The sequence below is a fragment of the Mytilus galloprovincialis genome, chromosome 6 (genome assembly GCF_965363235.1).
Source record: "Mytilus galloprovincialis chromosome 6, xbMytGall1.hap1.1, whole genome shotgun sequence".
In the NCBI taxonomy this organism is placed as follows: domain Eukaryota; kingdom Metazoa; phylum Mollusca; class Bivalvia; order Mytilida; family Mytilidae; genus Mytilus; species Mytilus galloprovincialis.
The window spans coordinates 57,499,923-57,523,968 of record NC_134843.1 but is presented as its reverse complement, the minus strand read 5'-3'; the positions used below and the strand labels follow the sequence as shown (position 1 = coordinate 57,523,968).

At 33.1% G+C, this 24,046-nt stretch overlaps 1 protein-coding gene across 3 annotated transcripts in view; it reads right to left on the bottom strand.

Annotated features, from left to right (window-relative positions):
- LOC143079956 (macrophage mannose receptor 1-like) overlaps nucleotides 1–24,046 on the bottom strand; it is a 125,892-nt gene that overhangs the window by 77,459 nt on the left and 24,387 nt on the right. Inside the window, exons 3-14 of one of the 3 annotated variants that reach the window (XM_076255587.1) lie at nucleotides 23,403–23,533; nucleotides 22,047–22,174; nucleotides 19,734–19,833; nucleotides 18,600–18,726; nucleotides 17,524–17,594; nucleotides 16,498–16,610; nucleotides 14,719–14,845; nucleotides 12,570–12,646; nucleotides 12,072–12,191; nucleotides 9,196–9,324; nucleotides 7,284–7,370; nucleotides 3,024–3,299 (exon numbers count right to left, since the gene is read on the bottom strand). In XM_076255587.1, the coding sequence (XP_076111702.1) occupies nucleotides 3,024–3,299; nucleotides 7,284–7,370; nucleotides 9,196–9,324; nucleotides 12,072–12,191; nucleotides 12,570–12,646; nucleotides 14,719–14,845; nucleotides 16,498–16,610; nucleotides 17,524–17,594; nucleotides 18,600–18,726; nucleotides 19,734–19,833; nucleotides 22,047–22,174; nucleotides 23,403–23,533 (1,486 nt within the window). The other 2 variants (XM_076255588.1, XM_076255589.1) reach the window with 2 other exon arrangements.

Sequence of the window (24,046 nt, the reverse complement as noted above, 5' to 3'; positions counted from 1 at the left end):
AAATGATGTTTTGGTGATGGTGATGTGTTTGTAGATCTTACTTTACTGAACATTCTTGCTACTTACAATCATCTCTATCTATAATGAACTTGGCCCATTAGTTACAAAGGAAAATATTTCGATAAAATTTACATTTACAAAATTTATGAAAATTGTTAAAAATTGACTGTAAAGGGCAAGAACTCCTTAAGAGGTCAACTGACCATTTTGGTTTTGTGACTTATTTGTAGAAATTACTTTGCTGAACATTATTGCTGTTGACAGTTTATCTCTATCTATAATAATATTCAAGATAATAACCAAAAATGGCAAAATTTCCTTTAAATTTACCAATTAAGGGGCAGCAACCCAACAATCAGTTGTCGGATTCATCTGAAAATTTCAGGGCAAATAGATCTGGATTTGATAAACAATTTTATCCTATCTAATTTGCTCTAAATGCTTTGGTTTCAGAGTTATAAGCAAAAATCTACATTTTACCCCAATGTTCTATTTTTAATCATAGAGGCCATCTTTGTTGGTTGGCCAGGTCAACGCAAACATTTTTTTAACTAGATGCCTCAATGATGATTGTGGCCAAGTATGGTTGAAATTAGGCCAGTAGTTTCAGAGGAGAAGATTTTTGTATAAGACAACAAAATTTACGAAAAACTATTTAAAAATGACTATAAAGGGCAATAACTCCTTAAAGGGTCAACTGACATTTTGGTCAAGTTGACTTATTTGTAGATCTTACTTTGCTCCACATTATTGCTGTTTATTAAAGTTTATCTCTATCTATAATAATATTCAAGATAATAACCCAAACTTCAAAATTTCCTTTAAATTTACCAATTAAGGGGCAGCAATTCAACAACCAGTTGTACGATTCATCTGAAAATTTCAGGGCAAATAGATCTTGTCTTGGTAAACAATTAAACCCCTGTCCAATTTGCTCTAAATGCTTTGGTTTCAGAGTTATAAGCAAAAATCTACATTTTACCCCCATGTTCTATTTTTAGCCATAGCAGCCATCTTTGTTGGTTGGCCAGGTCAACCCCAGACCTGTCATCTTTTGAAAATCTCCATGGGGGATTTAGCGCGGGACAAGATTTTTGAGGGTTACAGTTTTAGCGACTTTTCTGTGTGCATTCTTTTTTACTCCTAAAATAGTCTAAGTTCTCTTCTTTTTTCTTTTGGTTGCTAATGATGAGCTTGATGTCTAGATTTCTTTTAATTGCATGATTCTAGTACTATTAAATTATAAAATTGACAAAATAACTGAAGAATAGAGAAAAATGGCATTAAAAATAAAGGATTCAAAGTAGAGACCCCCCCCCCCCTTTTCCCCCTCCAAAGACCTTCTTATCTATGAACCTTGACTCAAAAGACCTAAAACTACATGTCCTAAAGTTAGAAGGATGAAGACAGATTTTGATTTAGTCTTACTTATGGTCTTATCAGTATCAATGAGAAAATGGATAAAATTTGAGTTATCTTTCTTTGTATTCAGAGGTGCTCTCACTGGCGGAGGCTTATAAAGTAACACAGTAGAAGTGAATACAAAATGGCGTCAATTTTAAATCAACAGACACATAACGTCTGGTTTCAAAAATTAAACGGATTTCAAGATAAACGATGTTTTCTTGAGAGTTCATTACAGTTCTCATCTTTCAATCAATTATGATTTTGCTGTGGAACTACGGCAAATTGTGCTTGTATGATAAATTGATTAAAATTGAAAGGTTGTTTGACCAAATTTGTGTATACAAATTAATTTTGAGGACTGTTACGACCCATTCAGTAATCTGATTACATACAACCACTAATTATGACACCTGTTGTGACTGTTGATTAGCGTAGGGTTGTAAACTTTTCATATGTCCCCAGGTAAAATTATAGATTTTTTAAAATTGATCAGAAACACTTCAAAATCGGTAAACAATAATTTTTTCGGGTATAATAGATGAAAATCGGGATTTTGACTAGTTTTATGATCCCGATATCGGGATTCGGGTTGAGGGATAAAAATTGGGATGATACCGCGAAAATAGGGATAGTTGGCAGGTAAGCAACCCACACATTTTTTTAAATAGATGCTTCAATGATGATTGTGGCCAAGTATGGTTGAAATTAGGCCTGTAGTTTCAGAGGAAAAGATTTTTGTATAAGACAACAAAATTTACGAAAAACTATTTAAAAATGACTATAAAGGGCAATAACTCCTTAAGGGGTCAACTGACCATTTTGGTCATGTTAACCTATTTGTAGATCTTACTTTGCTCCACATTATTGCTGTTTACAGTTTATCTCTATGTATAATAATATTCAAAATAATAACCAAAAACTGCAAAATTTTCTTAAAATTACCAATTTAGTGGTAGCAACCCAACAACAGGTTCTTCGATTCGTCTGAAAATTTCAGGGCAGATAGATCTTGACCTGATAAACAATTTTACACCTGTCAGATTTGCTCTAATTGTTTTGGTTTTTAGAGATTTAAGCCAAAACCTACATTTTACCCCTATGTTCTACTTTTAGCCATGGCGGCCATCTTGGTTGGTTGGACTTGTCACCGGACACATTTTTTAAACTAGATACCCCAATGATGATTGTGGCCAAGTTTGCTTTAATTTGGCTTAGTAGTTTCAGAGGAGAAGATTTTTGTAAAAGTTAACAGACGATGCCGGACGACGACGACAGACGCAAAGTGATGAGAAAAGCTCACTTGGCACTTTGGCCCAGGTGAGCTAAAAAGGACTAGGGCAAGCACAATTGTAAATCTTATAATAATAACAAAAAGCATGCATATGATGCATATGATCTGCATGTGTTATTTTAAGATATAATCAGTATAAAGAGAATTTTACAAGAAATAGGAGTTGAATCAGAGAGGATTGTCAGAATTTTACAAGAAATCAGAGTTGAATCAGAGAAGATTGTCAGAATTTCACTAGTTATGCAAGTTCAGGGGCCAAATAATGGCCCTTATTATACCTCCTCCTGTAGCAACATACAACCAGTAAACAATTCATATGACATACCCATAGTTTTAGCATCAAACACAGCAGCAGACGTACTGTTTGAACATCCTAATTCATCCATGATCTGAGGCAGACCAACAACCTGAGTTTTGTAATTAAAATGCTGCTTGCACTGATCATGCTGCGCTTGTAGACACTTCACTCTTGTTCTAAGAGTGATACAATGTGGGGGTTCAGAATAACGTTTGGCAGCTTGAATCATTGTGGGGCTTTGGTTCTCAAATTCTATTGCTTGATCAAACAGGTCTTCACACCACTCCATTCTACATGGTACTTCTAAAAGGAGCAAGTTTGGTAAGTGTCATATTTGTCCTGAATATTACGTATATGGTTTAAAGTAGTGTTGTCAACGGTTAACCGTTGGAAGGACTGAATATCGAATACCAAGAACGCTAACCAGTTAACCAGACTTTTTTTTCAATTTTAATAGATTTGATATAAATTTGTATTGAAATCATTAAATATTTTATTTCTAATTAAATAATTATCATTGTGGTAATTAATTTGATAGATCAATTGTCCAGTATATTTATTGCTTTTGTTAATCCAAAGTGCACAACATTAATTAGAACTTAAGACAACTTGTCTATCAGCTAAGGACAACTTGTCTATCAGCTAAGGGCAAGATCTTAAGTAAACATAATTAGTTTACATGTTTTTTTAAACAATAACTTTAAATCAGTAATCCGATTAAATTTTACAATTGACTTGATTATTTAATTTTGCAACTGAATGTGCAACCTCCATCGTGCAAGGCTTTGTCTTACTTTAAACATAATGCTTACTAAAAAATTGTGAAATGTATATCAACATGACTGTAATTAATATATATTTGATGGTACGAATAACATGCTTAATTAATTTAAATTGAAACACTCTACCTTATTTTCTGAGACATCAAGAGAAAATGAAAGAATCATCAGTTTCAGACATTTTAAATTTGATGAGATCAAGAAGGTTTTTTATTTTTCAATCTGAAGTTATTACAAACACCATACGGTGGATTGGATTATTAAAACTCAAACTTTGCCAGGAAACCTCACAGACGAGCCTTACAATGCCAAATGACAAACTTCAATTTATCATAGTATAAAAATGAACTTGTAGGGTACTATAGATAAGGCCTTGAAACATTAATTTAAAGTACCAGTTACCCGTTTAATAGGTTGAACTATGATCCAAGTAACTGGTTAGTCAAAACTGTACGATTTGACAACCCTAGTTTAAAGTGAAAAATATTTCAAGTTGATGAAGAGAAAAATATTTCTCAAGTTGATGTAGAGAAAAATAAGTAAGTAATATATAACTTTTTCTTTCAAGCTTTTAAGTTATCAATATTTTATAACCAAAATAGAAAATAGGCAACAGTAGAGATTTTCAGGATATTTGACAGAATCATCTGGATTTAACCAAAATAAGGCCTTAGGAAACATACAAGTCCAAGCTTCGGCAAACACGAATGTTCTAAAAATCATAATGTTCAGAGATTTATTCATAAAAAAGTCCTATTTCTGATCTAGTGGATACGTTAGATGTCATATTGGTCAATAAATCCTAATATGAAATTTAAGCTAGAAATAGAGGCAATATTATGGTCTTATTGAATCTACTCCTTTGTAAAATATCTACTTATTATTGGAAACACAAGTCACAGATTTTATTTTAAGGAAAATTTATGTGTGAAGCTTTTTAATTGCTTTATACTTATAACCTTCAGCAATAAACCAACTTATACAAAGCTATTAAGGAGGGGTTGTGCTCAAAAAGCTGTTAAGGAAGAGTTATGCTTACAAAGCTGTTAAGGAAGAGTTATGCTTACAAAGCTGTTCAAGAAGTGTTATGCTTACAAAAGCTGTTAAGAAGTGTTTTGCTTACAAAAGCTGTTAAGGAGGAGTTGCCCTACAAAACGGTTAATGAGGAACCAAGCTCAAAAATATTTAATTGTATTTGCTCTTACAAGTTACAAGGGCATACTGGTTTATTTATACAAAATCCATTATTTTCCCCAGAAAAAAATGGTAAAAAAAGATATATATATGGAGACTATTATATGGTTTTTTCAATATCTCAACAGTATCAAGACAACACACCAACAGAATCCCAAGAGCTCTGCTCAAGGTATTATATCGGTTGAGGGATGATATGGTGTGTGATATTGAAAAATCCTTACCATAAAAACTTTATTTTGCATATGTACATCAAGTACAACTTATCCAGATTCAGATGTTTTTGATGAAAAATGACTCAATACATAATTATTAGGGGTTTAATACATTATGTGCCATGAAGGACATCAAGGACGGCTGCTGATACAGCACAATTACTATTGATTGTGGTACACATATAATTTACTTGTACATGTATTTACTACCGTGCAAATATATAATATAAATTATCCATCATGATCAACCTACTTCACACAAGTTAAAGACCTCCAAGCGTTTCGCTTATAAAGTATCATTATTCATACAGCTTTTAAATTTTGCATGCCGCCTTGTTCCAAGTACATTGAATCAAAATGGCTGCTAAATCTAATAAAATACACATCAGGATCGCCTCCATATATAGTTATCAAAGGTACCAGGATTATAATTTAGTACGCCAGACGCGCGTTTCGTCTACATAAGACTCATCAGTGACGCTCATATCAAAATATTTATAAAGCCAAACAAGTACAAAGTTGAAGAGCATTGAGGATCCAAAATTCCAAAAAGTTGTGCCAAATACGGCTAAGGTAATCTATGCCTGGGATAAGAAAATCCTTAGTTTTTCGAAAAATTCAAACTTTTGTAAACAGGAAATTTATAAAAAAGACCACATTATTGATATTCATGTCAACACCGAAGTCCATAATTTACGTACAAAAATTCTCCAATGAACAATAACTGGAAATTGATACGACTGCAAGATTGCTATGATTGGACTGATGAGAATTTGACAATTTCTGTCCTAACAATAAGGAGATATTATTGAATATGTTCTTCATCAAACATTAAAGAGGGGGATAGGACCTTTATCAGGACTCTGGCATCAGGTGTTTTTAAGCTCAGGATTTCGGGGTTAACCCTTTGGGATCTGGGATTTCTTTTTTTTGAATTTCGGGATGTCAGGATTTAAATTTATAAAATCGGGACTGTGTTTTTAAGCCCAGGATTTCGGGATTAAGACCAAGGCTTCCAAAACGGTCATATATTCTGGACATTTGTATTATGTCCAGTAAAGGTTCATGCTGGGCAAAGCATGTAACGGTCATCTACTTTTTAGTTCTCAAGACTTTCTTAAGAGACGATCATTTTAACATAATTCACAATCTTTTTGACCCAACCTTTTGCCTTTAAAAGCCACACATGCCCGGTCATAAAAGTGACATGATGATTAATTACTATCAAAACAACTCCTACTTCAATACTATCTAAATTTAATCAAGGCTAATTAGTGGTTGGACAGCTGAAATCTACCTGTTCAGGTGACTGGTAAACTATTTTCAGTATCGGACATCGTATAAATTGATCGGTCTATTCAAAGTTATTGTCTTACATTTCAGCGGTTTGCATCTATAAATTGAATTAGCCTATAAGATCAAAATTATAAGAAATACGTTTATAAACATGATTTGATGAAATATTTAAAAAGTTTTTAAATGAAAATTTGTCAGAATTACGTTGTTTGAACTAGAACATGTGTGCGCATGTATGCAGGTGGAAAATTTAATTATGCATCCTACATATCTTCAAAAAGGCTAAAATTATAATAGATATCTGTATCTAATGTTCATTTCAAGTATTTTGTTGAAAAAATAACGTGGAAAGAGCTTCTTCACTCAGCTTTGCTTTGTAAACATACACAGATTTTACGTATCCCTTCCTGGTCCATGTTTTACCATTGTCAAGTCAACATTCGGTATAGGAAAATGTGATTTTAAAAACGAAAGTAAAGCTTTTGACAACATCATCTTGCACAAATAAAGAGTCTGAGGCAGAAATGATCAGCTTATGTGCACATTCGAATGATGCACTGCCAATTTAACAGTTTACGTCAGAACATCAAATTCCAATCAAAGTCAAGTTTAATATCATTTTTTTTTTTAAATCTAATGTCAATCATTGGGATGGCCTTCTGATTACCATAATTGCCTTTTGTGACTTAGTCTTAAGGGATTAAAATCGGGATCAGATATAAAATGTCCGGCTGGCTCAAAATTTTTTTGAAAGCCCTGATCAAGACCCCTCCTACCCCCCACCCCACCCCCATTAAACTTACCTGGTACAGCAGTTGAAACCCCTGGCTTGGTCATGGCTGTATTTGTTGATTTCATAGTTGTTGTAGATGTTGTTGCCGGAGCTGGAGCTGAAAAAAGTTGTAAAATTACTTCAAATGAAATTTACAAATTATCAATTTTTCAAATTTCATCTGAAGAAAAATAAGTCAAGATATTTGTTTTCTGCTTTTAGATTTAAAGACTAAAGGTTATTTGTTAACCATGATTTGCATTGCAATTATGACTCTTTAGGTACAAGAGTTCTAATGTCCCCCACTTAGCACATATTTCATCTAAGAGCATTAAGTTTTTATAAATATCTTGCAGAAATGAGGTATAGAAAAAGCTTAAAATACAATTTTCAATATAATTAATATTTACCATGGACATAATTTGTTTAAAATTAGTTGATCGACACTGATATTCAAACTCTTCTCAGACATTGATGATGTAAACTTTGATATCAATTTACAGCTTTTACATTAATGCTAGCAAGACAAATCTTTGTTTGGCTTGCTTGCTTTGTTTGTATCAATGTTTGCTCAAGCATGGCAATTAAGATAGGCGGGGCTTCAGCTTGTATACACCATACTTAAATTTTATTGGACGTTATGTTTGAGGTTAAGGACACCTAATCACATGACAAATATTCTCACATGTTTCCTCACCTGTAAAAATACAATAATTTGTCAATGAAAGTAAAATATAAACTTTTTTCTTGTATGAGGCTGAGAAACTGGCCTTCAGCATTGACCTAATATTGTTTTTTTTATAACATATCAATCTATTAGTTCAGTCAGTTATTTCCATGTTTGCCCTTCCATTATGTAACTCAAGAAAATATTCAAAAAAATGGGAAACAATTGTATCGAAAAGAGGAAATCGAGTGTACATTTTTTTTTATGTTAGGGTGTGTTTGAGATGAATATTTTGTCTTGAAAACGTACAAAGCAAGAGTATTTGATACATCATCTCGCTTCAGATTGTATCATTTTAATATAGCAAAGCTAAAGGTTGACTTTATAACATAAAAAAAAATCACAGTACTAAAAGATGAAATATAGGGGTGAAGTGAAATACCTATCCAATGGATCACAAAATCAGAGTAGGTGTGTTCGAATAGTTATTTTACTAAAAGTGCTTGACGACAGTCTTTAAGTTGGATATTTGAAGAAAAAAAATTGTCTTCCATTTCTACGATTGTGAAAATAAACTGGCGTAATGGGGAGATAATTTCGACGAAGTAAAATCCTGTCTGTATTGTATATTTACAGGTAAGGAAACATTTGAGAATATGAGTCATGGGATGTTTTAAAATTTAGTGTCCTTAACCTCAAACATAACGTCCAATAAAATTTAAGTATGATGTATACAAGCTGAAGCCCCGCCTATCTTAATTGCCATGCTTGAGCAAACACTGATACAAACAAAGCAAGCAAGCCAAACAAAGATTTGTCTTGCTAGCATTAATGTAAAAGCTGTAATAAAAATCTAGCAAGAATTGAACATGTGAGAGTGATAACAATGCAGTTTCCATATAGTTAATATTTCCAAGGGGCATAACTATATTAAAAAAAGATGATTGGCACTCATCTTTAAACTCGTCCTAGACATTGGTAATATAAATTTGACAAAAATCTTGCAAAATTTGTACATGAGAGAGCAAATTTTATTACAATTAAATAATTCCAAGGGGCATAACTCCTAAAAATATATTTACGTTTTGTCATCTTTTTAGACAATAAAATATGTTTAAACAATAAAATAATTTTCCAAAAATGAACCTACCATTGACCTTTTAAATCAAATAATTTGAGACCTTGCCCTTTAGGATATAAAGTGTAAACAAGCCTCGACAGACTTCTGATTTTCCTTTTTTTTTAGTTAATGAAAACATGACTATTTGTTAAATACTTGTAGTAGTAGTAGTAGGTGGCGCCACTGTTGTAGTTGTAGTTGTGAAACTTGTAGTAGCAGGTACCTCACATACAACTCGTAGTGTTCTATTACATGGCAAGTTTCTATTCCATCTACCATCATCTCCTGTCAAAGTAGAAAGCAAATTTCAATTCATTTATAATGATTTTAAAAGTTTAAAGTTTTACAGAAAATTGCTATGCATAAAAGCACAAGCTTAGGTCTTCCTAGGAAGCCGAGTAATACTGTACAAAATTCACTAAAAAGCAGCGGTCTGAAGGAGCTGACCTTTATTTTGATATGGTTAACCAAAAAAAATCCTCTCAGATCAAAAGTCAAATAAGCGTTCACCTGTTAACCCTGTAGAAGTGTTAAATAGACAATAGACAATATTTTTTTGGCACAAACGCATTTACAATAAATGATAATGACTAAATGGAAAAACATGGTAGAAAAATACAAACAATTATGTGAATATAAAATGCATGTATGAGGTAAGGGGGGCAGGACATTTTTTTTCCCGGACGTCGGGATCCGGTTTTTTAAGCTCGGGATTTCAGGACTAATCCTTTCGGGATCCGGGAATTCTTTTTTCAAATTTCGGGATGTCAAGATTTAAATTTCTTTGAATTCGGGACCTCAGGATTTGTTTTTAAGCCCAGGATTTCAGGATCAGCACCCCTCCGACCCCTCATCATGTATAAGGAAAATCTATTGCAATAGATTACTTCTCATATTTAAACAATTTGTTATGAAAGAGGACGATAGTTTAAGTGCCGTGTAAGATTTGTTATAAATGAAGTTCACATAATTTTGAAGAGTTTCAATGCTTTTAACATAAACTGCTTCCTTTATCAAGTTTATATTCTTCTCAAATTCAAAGATCTAGTGATGTACAAAATAAAGTAACAAATGGATTACATTGTCAAAGAACTAGAAAGGGAGAAAACTCAATGTTATCTAACTTCTTAAGAAAAATAGCTCAAATTACTAGGCAGAAATGGAACAAAAATAATTACAATCAACCAAGGTACCGGTATTTCATTGTTAATTACATTTATTGTTGACATAACTTGACCGTGACATTATATTGACATCATTAGTTTTTGTCGAGCCTGCAACTTTTGATCCGGCGGCGGCGGTGTTAGCTAACTTCTTAAAAGCTTTATATTTTAGAAGGTGGAAGACCTGGATGCTTCATACTTTGTATATAGATGCCTCATGTTACGAAGTTTCCGTCAGTCACATGTCCAATGTACTTGACCTCATTTTCATGGTTCAGTGACCACTTGAAAAAAAAGTTCAGATTTTTTGTAATGTTGAATTCTCTCTTATTGTAAGTAATAGGATAACTATATTTGATATGTGCGTACCTTGCAAGGTCCTCATGTCTGTCAGACAGTTTTCACTTGACCTCGACCTCATTTCATGGATCAGTGAACAAGGTTAAGTTTTGGTGGTCAAGTCCATATCTCAGATACTATAAGCAATAGGGCTAGTATATTCGGTGTATGGAAGGACTGTAAGGTGTACATGTCCAACTGGCAGGTGTCATCTGACCTTGACCTCATTTTCATGGTTCAGTGGTTATAGTTAAATTTTTGTGTTTTGGTCTGTTTTTTTCATACTATATGCAATAGGTCTACTATATTTGTTGTATGGAATTCTTGTAAGGTGTACATGTCTAGCAGGCAGATGTCATGTGACCTTGACCTCATTTTCATGGTTCAGTGGTTATAGTTAAATTTTTGTGTTTTGGTCTGTTTTTTTCATACTATATGCAATAGGTCTACTATATTTGTTGTATGGAATGATTGTAAGGTGTACATGTCTAGCTGGCAGATGTCATGTGACCTTGACCTCATTTTCATGGTTCAGTGGTCAAAGTAAAGTTTTTGAGTTTTGGTCTTTTTATCTAATACTATATGCCATAGGTCAACTATATTTGGTGTATGGAAATATTTTATGATCTTTATGTCAGTAGCGCAGGTTTCTTTTGACCACGACCTCATTTTCACGGTTCATTGCACAGTGTTAAGTTTTTGTGTTTTGGTCTATTTTTCTTAAAACTATAAGTAATAGGTCAACTATATATGTTGTATAGAAGCATTGTTAGCTGTACATGTCTGCCTGGCATGGTTAATCTGACCTTGACCTCATTTTCATGGTTCATTGGTCTTTGTTTAGTTATCTTGGTTAATGTTAAGTGTATGAGACAGTTGTAATAATGCTTTATACTTAGGACTATCAACATAATATCAATGATTAGTATAGAAGGCGAGACATTTCAGCGTGTGCACTCTTGTTTACCATTGAGCAGCACAAGAAGGCTGTTTGTTGGACTATTTTGGCTGACTAAACATACAGTACACATCACTCAAAACAATTGTTTGCTAGTAAATCAATACAAAAATGTGTTTAAATATAATTTTGGTGCCATGGTTTGGATCCATTAGTTCTAAGCCTGTGCAAGTAAAAGTTTCTGTTATTTTTTTTGGTTATTTTTCCATTTTAATTAATTTCTGTGATTCCATGTGTGCATTTCCCCGATAATGAGTAAATTGAAACAAAAACATGTTTAAGTGGGTAATTATCCGAAATTTAAGTCTGCTTATCAGACTGTTTGAAACACATTTGATACAAAGTCCAATATTGCATGCTCAAAATATTTCATTTTTTTCAAATATTTCATGCATATTCTGCACAAAAACAAATTGAAACCGATATCAACAACTAAGGTTCTTCAAATTGTATTATCTAGTTGGAATACACGAACCAAATAGATTCAGATTCTAATCGTTAATCATAACATCACTGGTATATCTTACCAACATTCATGTAAACACAATCATAACATCACTGGTATATCTTACCAACATTCATGTAAACACAATCATACATGGTTTCATTGCTATTTGGAGATATGTATGTCCAGTATTTTAAAGCTGGAACTTCGCCTGTGCTAGGCCAGTACCAGTTATTAGTACTCTGTTCTAAAAAATACAAATAACTGTTAAAAAGTATTTTCATTCATTTGGAACTATTTTCAATGAATTTCATGATTGTAGTTTTGAGTACAATAAAAATCTATAATAAATATTAAAATGGACATTAAATGAAAAGGTTCACAAAGGGTTCATAATATCCCTGGAAATCAATGATCTTAGAATTGAAACAACCATTTCTACAAAAACAAACAAACGATCTACATTTTGTTGTTTAAGTCATAATTATTATAATTGCATTTAAAAAAAGATCAGATTGAAAACAACTTTAATTCTTGGAAAATGTGAATAGTATATGAATATTTTTCAACTCCATCTTGATATATTAATGGATTTTATGACAAGAAATTTCTTCAAGGAACTTACTTTTCAATCCAATCCATATTTCACCAATATCCCCTTTCCTCTTCAAAAAATTGACCAGATAGGATGATTTACTAGCACTGTAGAGAGATTAAGCAGAAATTGACAATTCTAAAGGCTGCCACATAATTCAATGTGTATGCAAATGTACCACTAGATCTAACAGCATTTAATTCATGTACATAGGGCACCAATCATATCATTTTTTTAATTTCTGTTAAATTCTAAAGATTTTTAAGGAGCAAATACAAATATCACACTTCGTTTATCTCAAGTGAGTCGGATGTAAATGAAAATGATGACTATCAATGTACATTAAAAACACTAGACCTGGATTCTCTTTTCAACCAATCACCATTGAGACAAAATTGGCAAAAGGTGAAGACTGTCCACCCTACATAAAGAGTTGAAATGCTCCATCTTGGTTTTATTTTTGTGGCTGAAAGGTCCAAGTATTTCAACAACTACTTTACCAACTCTTCAACACCAAGGTTGCGAGTTCAAAACTAGAACATGGCAGGTGCTGTCTTAATTGACTAGGAATGTGCGTCATCCTGCTGAAGGTTGATGGTTCTATTTGGGCACTCTGGCTTCCTCCATCAATAATAGGGAGCTGCACATGATCAACCTATCACTTTTTCAAAGATAAAGTTCCACAGCTCCTCAATTTCATATCAAAAATTTATTAAAAGAAGAAAGTTTCCCAAGTACACGGATGCCCCATCCACACTATCATTTTCTATGTTCAGTGGAACGCGATAATGGGATAAAATCTCTAATTTGGCATTAAAATTACAAAGATCATATCATAGGGAACATGTTTACCAAGTTTCAAGTTGAATGGACTTCAACCTTATCAAAAACTTCCTAAACCAAAAACTTTAACCTGAAGTGGGACAGACTGACAGACAAAAGAACAGACGGACGCACAGACCAGAAAACATACTGCCCATAAATGGAGCATAAAAGCTAAAGGAAGGTTATTGTAATACATGTTTTGTAGATATAAAGCAGTCACCAAAGTTTCATGAAAACAGCTTAAAGAACTTTTGAGTTGTTGTTTGAAAACAGGAAAAACAAGAATGTGTCCATAGTACATGAATGTCCCTTGCACTATCATTTTCTATGTTCAATGGACCTTGAAAGTGGGATAAACTCTTATTTGTCATTAAACATTAGAAAGATCATATCATAGGGAATATGTATACTAAGTTTCAAGTTGTTCAGACTTCAACTTCAACAAAAACTACCTTGACCAAAAACTTTAACCTGAAACGAGACAGACAAACGAACGGACAGAAAAACAAATGGACAGACAGACGGACGAACAGACACACAGACCAGAAAACATAATGGCCCTCTACTATCTAAGGTGCAAAAACGTTTTGAATGAATAAAACCCAAACACTCTGAAAGTCCCTTAAGGTGGTACCCAACACCTTCACTAAAATCAATTAAGCTCGTTTTATTTTCATAAAATTTTGATAAAGTATTTACTTTGACCCTTTGACAAAAATATTAAAGTTTCGAAACAATTGAACCAACCATTTTAACAGAAAAATTACACTGGTTATATAGCAGTTTGACAAACACTAATTTTGATCATTGAGAAGCTCAATATTCCCTTAACAACACAACATAATTAAAACGCTTAGCTGATTTTACAGAGTTATCTCCCTGTAGTGTTAGGTACCACCTTAAGTATGCGTACAAAAACTAACTGCCATAAAGTAGCCATTTGAGCTTAAAGTGTTGTCTTATTTTTTTTTTTATCTTAGTTTAATGAAAAGATTCCCAGGTAGAATTTGATGTTAAAGGGAGACAATTGGCAAGTGGTACATTTTCCCTTTGATCTTTCTATATTTCTATATATTTTTATTATAAAATATTATTTATTTGTCAGAATATTTACAATTTTGTATGAATTACACATTTTGTACGGAATTCTCCGAAATTGGTGTCCATTTAGAAAACTTCCACATTACCGGCTTCCTGTTTGCCGATTTCGGAGATGTGACTTTTCCGAAAATGTCAAAGAGTATTATACGAACAAGAAACTTTTTTTCTCAAGTTTCTCGGACAAGAAAGGGGGTGGGTGCGCACAATACATCAATGCGCGCTATACATACCAAAAGACGGTATAAAAACCTACCTAGTTATGTCTACCACGGACATTTTCATGGCTCGACAAAGTGTTTCAGCACGAGACCTGTTGTGTTCCGAGTATGATGTATAGTAACATATTGACTGATGCTGTTGATATCCAGGTTTACATACTCCTGTAACAATTAATACTCTTTTACTTTATACATAGTTACAAGATTATATAAATAAACTAGAGCTCTTAAGAGCCTGTGTCGCTCACCTTGGTCTATGTGCATATAAAACAAAGACACAGATGGATAACTTGACAAAATTGTGTTTTGGTGATGGTGATGTGTTTGTAGATCTTACTTTACTGAAAATTCTTGCTACTTACAATTATCTCTATCTGTAATGAACTTGGCTCATTAGTTACAGAGGAAAATATTTTGCCAATTCAGGGGTAGCAACTCAACAACTGGTTGTCCGATTCGTCTGAAAATTTCAGGGCAGATAGAATTTGATTTGATAAACAATTTAACCCCCATGTCAGATATGCTCTAAATGCTTCGGTTTCAGAATTATAAGCCAAAATCTACATTTTACCCCTATGTTCTATTTTTAGCCATGGCAGCCATCTTGGTTGGTTGGCCAGGTCACTGGACACATTTTTTAAACTAGATACCCCAATGATGATTGTGGCCAAGTTTGGATAAATTTGGCCCAGTAGTTTCAGAAAAGATTTTTGTAAAAGTTCACGATGACGGACGAACGACGACAACGGACGAACGACGACGACGGACGCCAAGTGGTGAAAAAAGCTCACTTGGCCTTTTAGGCCAGGTGAGCTAAAAAGATATGATATGAATGCCAATGAGACAACACACACAAGAGACCAAATTACACAGAAATTTAAACAGCTAAAGGTGATGTATGGCCTTCAACAATGAAAACAGCCCATACCCAAGAGTAAGCTATAAAAGGCCAATTAGTTAGTTATAAGGATTCCAATAATTTCTATAAATAAATGTGTGTATCAGTAAAATAAGAGACTCGCATAGCGGACTATTGTTATTGATAAGTTTTTTGGTTGATTGTTGAAGTGTGTTCAGTGAATTACAACAAATGGAAGTTTTGAACGACCATGTCTGGCTATACAGCCCTTGCATGGTCCGTCAGTGAATTATAGTTGCTTACATACAATTTATTTGACCTCTAGTCTCATTGACAATCATACCACATCTCCTTATTTCCATATAGAAAAAGATTGACACAAGTTTAAACTCTGAACAATCAAGTATCAAACATTTCATAAATTGTATTAAGTATCTTGTCAATTTTCCAAAAAGCCTTATGTATAATTAATCCTTTTTCTGAAATAGTGATTGCATGCGGCCACACAAGATATAAAACTAAGAATATGAGGTATGATTGCCAATGAGACAATTATCCACCAAAGACCAAATGCTGTAGATATAAGCAAATATAGGCAACCATACGGCTATCAATAATGAGAAAAACTTATACCCTAAACATTTTGCTAAAGTTAGCTAAAAACAATTTATGAACACATATGAAAAAGAATCCAGTCACTGAACTTATAATCAATTAAATAATAATTATTTAAATTAAAAGATCAGTAGCATTCAATGTTAAAATTGTGTAATTTCTAAACAAAAGGTGGGAAGATTATCAGAAGATTTGTTAATCCTTATTACAAGTAAGCAATTTCTGATTGATGATCATGACTTCCATCCCATTTGTCAACTAAACTTCTCATGAAAATAAAAATCAAGCACTTGTAACCTTAACCGCTGTATAAATGCTTTGATATAATGTTCAGACAAACCTTCTGGCTTTTGACAGATGTATGGTTTAGGAGTTGTACAGCTATCAGGGTACAAGCCTTTTGCTGCATCCTTCACTGTACTGTTTATAGTCAAACAGGCAGGGTTAAAATTGCTGAAATAAAACATTACTGAATAAGTTGTTGTTTATGGTAAATTAACAGGTACTAGGACACACCCTCGAAATTGCTGACAATTCGAGCATGTTGGAAAGTATGTTAACTGTTGTAGCATGAATTTTTGTAAAAAAAATTTATGACTGGAGGATTTCAGGAAAGGTATCAAAAGTCATAGGTACTTAGTTTAAACATATTTATTTATAGTGGATTGGGAAACAAGTTAATGCAACTTATATTAATCCCTTTCCACTTTGAGGGTGCAAGTGCTGCCTTATAATTTTTTTTTAGCCCTAGCCTTTTTTCCAAAAGCCTCGATTTTTTTGTTTTATGTTAATTTCAATCATTATTCACGTTTTTCTGTATACTATGAACAGACATATACTATAACCTCTATATAATATATGACTGCCCTTGATAGTAAACTTGGAATTGATAGTAAAAAGTAAATACTTTATTTGTTCATACAAAACAGAAAAAGCAGTATAATAATCCTGTCCCAAAGTACCTATGAAAATTATATGTAATATTTTAAACAGTCCTAAAGCTGAGACTGCATGAAATTTAAGAGAATTAAACATAGAAAAGAAAAGGAACCATAAATAAACTACTAACCACATTTAAAAAGACATGTCTGCTGTTTCAGGGGAGATAAAAAAAAAATTGGCTGTGTTTTCCAAATATATGACGTTTAAAATTACTTATACCACTGAATCAGAAATTTGAACATTTTAAAGTCACTCATTTTGAGGAACTGCTTACATCTCTTTTAAAGATTTTAGGGATGAAGAATATGAAACATGGTGTATTTTTTAACAATTCAAACTCCTTAATGTTGTCAAGCTTTTTGATGAACCACCAATCATGTGAGTGAGGATGTGCAATGACTGAATCCATCATTATTGTACCTACTCAGTTGTTTTACTGGGCTGTATATAACTATCAATTCCAATAGCTTCAGAGGAATTGGTATAGAAGTACGTCTGAAAAAAAAACAAAAAATTCTCCATTAGAGATATATCTAAAACAGACAATAAAATGGAAAATGGAAATGGAAATGGGGAATGTGTCAAAGAGACAACAACCCATCCAAAAAGCAGACAACATTGTTTAAGTGTCAATAGGTACTTTTTCACAAAAGCTTACATATTATAGTTATCACCAATTATAAACACTTATTTCTCTCTTTTTTTTTGCTGTCAAATTAAGGTTCATAATTTTGACCCTAGTTCACATATTTGATATATAACATTCTAAAATGATATATCAAAATTACATTAAGCAACAAAAAAAAAATCACCAATACACAGACTTGTTATAATTTATCATCAATTCATACATATTGCAGACAAGAAACCATGCAATTATTTATCAAGACTACCTTCAAAGTCAGTTAATTTGATTTACCCAAAGTCAGCAGCAAAAACACTCATTTGCTGTTTTGTACATTTATAAGGCCATTAATTGTTTGACATTTTGTAATGCAGAGGCCATTTAAAGCTTGCTATGCAGTATGGGGTTTTCATTGTTGAACATGTTGAAGGCTATATACAGTGATCAATAGTTGAAACATCCATGTCATTTGGACTCTGATGGATAGTTGCCACATTGGTAATTATACCACATCTCCTTATTTTTATAACAATGAATTTTCATTTTCCTGTCTTTAATTCAAATATTTAAATCCAGCTAGTGTATCATGAATGAAATAAGTAGATTGATTTGATTGTTGGTTGCTTAACATCCAGTGGCAAATATTTCATGCATATTCAGGACAATAAAGTAGAGATTATTAAGTTTTCTACATATTGATATCTGAAAATATTTACCGTAAACCTTTTTAGGCAAGTGAGCACAGCTTCACATTGTCAAGTGGCTAATTTTTATAATATTGACAGTTACTGAAAACTCTTATTATTAATATGTTTAAGTCAAAATATGCAAGAGTAAACCAGTGTACTTTCAGAGTATTACAATTAATCTATTACCTTGTAATTCCTTATAATTCCAACCCATGAATCAAACTGTTGGAAGCTAGCTATTGTAGATACTGCATGCAGGGGACCAGTATCTGCAACAGCAGCCAGGTTAGAGTCTAAAGCTTTACAGTCTGATCTGTTAAATAAAACACATAAGGTAAAGCTTGAAAACAAACAAAAAAAGATCTGCATTTGAATACTCACTGCAGATGCACATATTTTATCTGTCAAAAGGCAACAATTCAAACAAAAATGCAAGCATTGTTGTATCATACATATCCCCCTCCCCCAATTGTAAATCAAAGTATCAGAAAATAGCTCATACATTACATCTAATCACTGTCAAACTGTTGTTCTATAAAAACAAATATTGATTGAATAAATTTGTTTAAAATAAATTTGTTTAAAATAAATTTGTTTAAAATAAATTTGTTTAAAATAAATTTGTTTAATTCATTTAATTTATTGTAAAATAGTTGTGCCTATATAGTCATGATTGTGTGCATGGTATTTGGATTCATTTATTTTATCAGTGGCGGATCCAGAAATTTTCATAAGTGGGGGCCCACTGACTGACCTAAGAGGGGGCCCGCTCCAGTCACGCTTCAGTGATTCCCTATATAAGCAACCAAATTTTTTCCTTAAAAGGGGGTGCCCGGGCCCCTTGCCCCCCCCCCCTAAATCCGCCTATGTTTATATAAAGCTTTTAACAAATAATTTACTCTGCCTGATAGCAATACCTATGTTTCCCATACTGTGACTTCTGTCGCAGGAGAAACAAAAAAAATCATCGTTAATACCATACATTTATTTTCCCTATCTGAGGGAGATATGAAGATTTTTTTTCATTCAACTGCCTACACTTTTTTACTTCCAGAACATTGAATTTTACGTCTGAAATCATTTTTTGGACAAAGTATAATGAATTCCTGTATACTACAGGTATTGCTATTTAAAAAACTTCAAAACCCTATTGACATTGACAGTGCAAAACATCGCCAAGAAAGTCCCAATGTTCAGAAGGGCATATGAAGTTTGGTGCACTGTCATGTGGGATAGTCTCAACCAATCAAATATTGAATAACCTTCAAATTCAAAATACAGTGAAATAATATATGTTATCAGAGGCTTTTAAATGCTTACTCTGACTCATTCCATGTCTTGAATTTTTGTACAAATTTATAACATGACCCCTGGTGGTACTCCCATCCATTGTCTGCATCACATGTCAAAGGATTTGTCTCTATAAAAAAGAATAAAATCAACATATTGTACACTTTATATGCATAAGATATTTGCCACTAGACATTGAACAATTAACAATCAATCGGTCAATAAATTTATTTTCATAATATTTAGAAAAACAAAGGATATTGGGTATCTATCCACAACACAAAATCAGTACATGCAGAACAAAATAAATACAAAAAGTAAAAGACAGCGCTTTTATTGCAGTTCTTCATCTAAAAGTCACATTTTGCTCGCTTTCAAATATGGCACCATATTGTTAACTGATTGCTCTTGGAAAATATTTTGACTGAAAAATGTTACAAAAAGTTGATATAATTGTGAAATGTAAGCAGGCTTAATTTTTCCAGTTTATGATCTATGAATCATAAATTTACCAAAAGCATCAATTCATCATCTGATTTTTATTTTTAATCATGACTAATGACCCAAGGCCATGACATTTATTGCACTTGAAATCTAAGGGTTGAAATATGAACCATACCTTCTATTTGAAGAGTCTCTTAACCATGCATAAACATGTATTGTTACTGTGACCTAGCTGCAGGAATTATGTTTCTTTTTTCCATATTCACAACATATTTGTTTGATGTTGATTGGAGCTTTATATCCCGCAGCAAATATTTCATGCAGTTTCCAGAAAAGTAACAATTAATTTAAAAAATAGTTGATTCCAAAAAGTAGTTCAAAATGAAAATGTAGAATAATGTTTTATTTCACTTGAAACACAAATTGCATAGGATTATTGTTTTGCAAATGTAATGACCATTCAACACAAACATGACAAAGTTATCAACACTTTTAATTTCTGAACAAAATACCAATCTGTCATATTTGGTGTACCTAGATAGATGAACAGACAACAATGTCAAATGATTACAATATATGAATTACTGTGGATTCCTAATTATTTCTAAAGTACTAATTTCCGTGGTTCAAATGGGTATTGATGGACCTGGAATTGACATGTTCAATAACGAATTTCTGTGGTTCAAATGGGTATTGGTCACAGGACCTGGAATTGACATGTTCAATAGAGTACTAATTTCCGTGGTTCAAATGGGTATTGGTGGACCTGGAATTGACATGTTCAATAGAGTACTAATTTCCGTGGTCCAAATGGGTATTGGTGGACCTGGAATTGACATGTTCAATAGAGTACTAATTTCCGTGGTCCAAATGGGTATTGGTGGACCTGGAATTGACATGTTCAATAAAGTACTAATTTCCATGGTCCAAATGGGTATTGGTGGACCTGGAATTGACATGTTCAATAGAGTACTAATTTCCGTGGTTCAAATGGGTATTGGTGGACCTGGAATTAACATGTTCAATAAAGTACTAATTTCCGTGGTTCAAATGGGTATTGGTCACAGGACCTGGAATTGACATGTTCAATAGAGTACTAATTTCCATGGTCCAAATGGGTATTGGTGGACCTGGAATTGACATGTTCAATAGAGTACTAATTTCCATGGTCCAAATGGGTATTGGTGGACCTGGAATTGACATGTTCAATAGAGTACTAATTTCCGTGGTTCAAATGGGTATTGGTGGACCTGGAATAGACATGTTCAATAGAGTACTAATTTCCGTGGTTCAAATGGGTATTGGTGGACCTGGAATTGACATGTTCAATAGAGTACTAATTTCCGTGGTTCAAATGGGTATCGGTGGACCTGGAATTGACACGTTCAATAAAGTACTAATTTCCATGAAATCAAGTATTCAAGAAATCACTATTTGTTAATTGGGGGTTTCATTAGGGGGTTCCAATCCCGGATCCAGCTTACTGTTTTGTCAGATTCCCGTATCCCGCTTACACTTTGTACGTAAGCAATTCTCATTTTTTTTGTCATTTCCCGGGTCCCGCTAGACCTCATTTCCCGTTTTCATGACAAAATAATTTGCCTTTCACGTGTCACGCTTACAAAAAATCGGCAATCCTGTGTCACGCTTAAGACCCCAATGAGACCCACTTAATTAAATGAAAGTTGCATACCATGAAAATAAATGAATACACACCTCACCAAATGGGACAAATAGTCCCCAAATAAACGATACTGGTACTGAATATCTTTTTGTCTTTGGTATGATTACTCACCATCATTGTTGAACTAAAGAACTATATATGTGGTATGATTGCCAGTGAAACATTAATACCACCTGATATTATTAGTGTAGTCTGTATATCATAACATACCTTACCTTTATCAAGTTCACAAATATAGTTGATTCTTTTTTCACAATTGATATCATTTAAGAAATGTGGGCAACAGATTTCTGCACAATGTTCCTTGTTCATATAATTATTGGGTTCACCTGAACCCCAGCGACTGAAAATTAAAAAAAATATATAATTGCTATTATATTACAAGACCTTTGTCAATAAAAAAAAGCAGGGGTTCAAATTTACATTTGGTACTGGAAGATCCAGGATCTTTGACACTCCATACTGAAAGTTCCACAACCTAAATCCCTGGTTGGGCGAAGCTTACTTAGTAACCAAATTAATAAACCACCACTAATTTGAACCCCTGTAAATGCATACATTGCTAGTTAATATCAGGAAGTTAAAATGCTTGCTGTCCACTAATTAAGCTTTTTATCTACCTCATTGGACAACCAGGTCCATTCCACGATCAGTTCAACTATGATATAAAGGTACATTGTCTAAACTAGTAAAAATACTCCTGAATTACTCAAATCCATTCTTTGCAAAGTTAGAAGTAAATAAACTGCTGACACAGAAATATGTCTTGACTGTTGGCATTAAATTCAGAAAAAAACAGTAACATTGCTTATGAATTCAAAGTAACAGCATGAACTAAGGGACAGTGGGTCTCAAAATGGTCTAGCTGACTATGCGGCATTGGCTTATATTAAAATATTATTCATCTATCACATGTTACCAAACTGACTTAATCAGATAACTTTACATTGAAAATTTGTAATTAATTGAAAGTCATTGGACCACAACCTACAGGGGCAAAGCCTTGAAATACTGTTGTCAAACTGATTTGTTCTAATTGAAAAGCAACTATACAGAAAAATATCATTGATCTATTGTTCCTAACTAACTCAAGCAGAAAACTTAACAAGTGATGATGATGACAATGTCTGATATCTGATGCTTTTGTAGCAGGTAAGACAAAAAGAAAGATTTTTATGATCAAAAACGAAAACTACAGCCTCCAAGGAGCATGTATCTCTACCCTGTTATTTTTGTTTACAATTGATGCATTTTCAGCCAGGCGAGCTAAAAAGGGCAAACTGTGTATTCTGAATACTTGCTTAAAACATACACAACAGTGCTAACTAATGGTATATTGTGGTTTATAGTCAAGATGAATAAGAATGTCAACTGCAATATCATGAAACCCGATCTACCAGGGGTCAAATTTAAGCTTTTTTGTGTTTGGGCCAGCCGGACCAGTGGACTGAAAAATCTACTGGTCCAGCTCTAAATCTTCTGGTCCAGCAAAAATTACATTCACTTGACAAACACTTAAATAAATGATAGATGTTTACTTTTATTTTCATGCGTTCTTTTATGTGACTTACACAACAGTGTCATCTAATGCAATATTACTGCTCCAGTTCCAGACTGTTTCATTCTTTTGTAAACTTGTCCACCATTCTGGAGTACCAGTTGCCTTTGCTTTTACTCTCCTCAGTTCTTGTTTAATCCATGACTTCAATGAAAAAATTGGTATGTTAATTTTTCATGAATTATAATTTTTATTGGTATAAATATTGATTCGTCACTAGTAAATTATAACCAAATTAAAAATGTTTTTGCTATTCATTACTAACTAGAGGCTCTAAATGCCTGTGTCGCTCACCTTGGTCTATGTGAATATTAAACAAAGGATGCAGATGGATTCATGACAAAATTGTGTTTTGGTGATGGTGATGTGTTTTTACATCTTACTTTACTGAATATTCTTGCTGCATACAATTATCTCTATCTATGATGAACTTGGCCCAGTAGTTTCAGTGGAAAATGTTAATAAAAATTTACAAATTTTATGAAAATTGTAAAAAATTGACTATAAAAGAGGGACGAAAGATACCAAAGGGACAGTCAAACTCATAAATCTAAAACAAACTGACAACGCCATGGCTAAAAATGAAAAAGACAAACAACAACAGCACACACGACACAACATAGAAAACTAAAGAATAAACAACACGAACCCCACCAA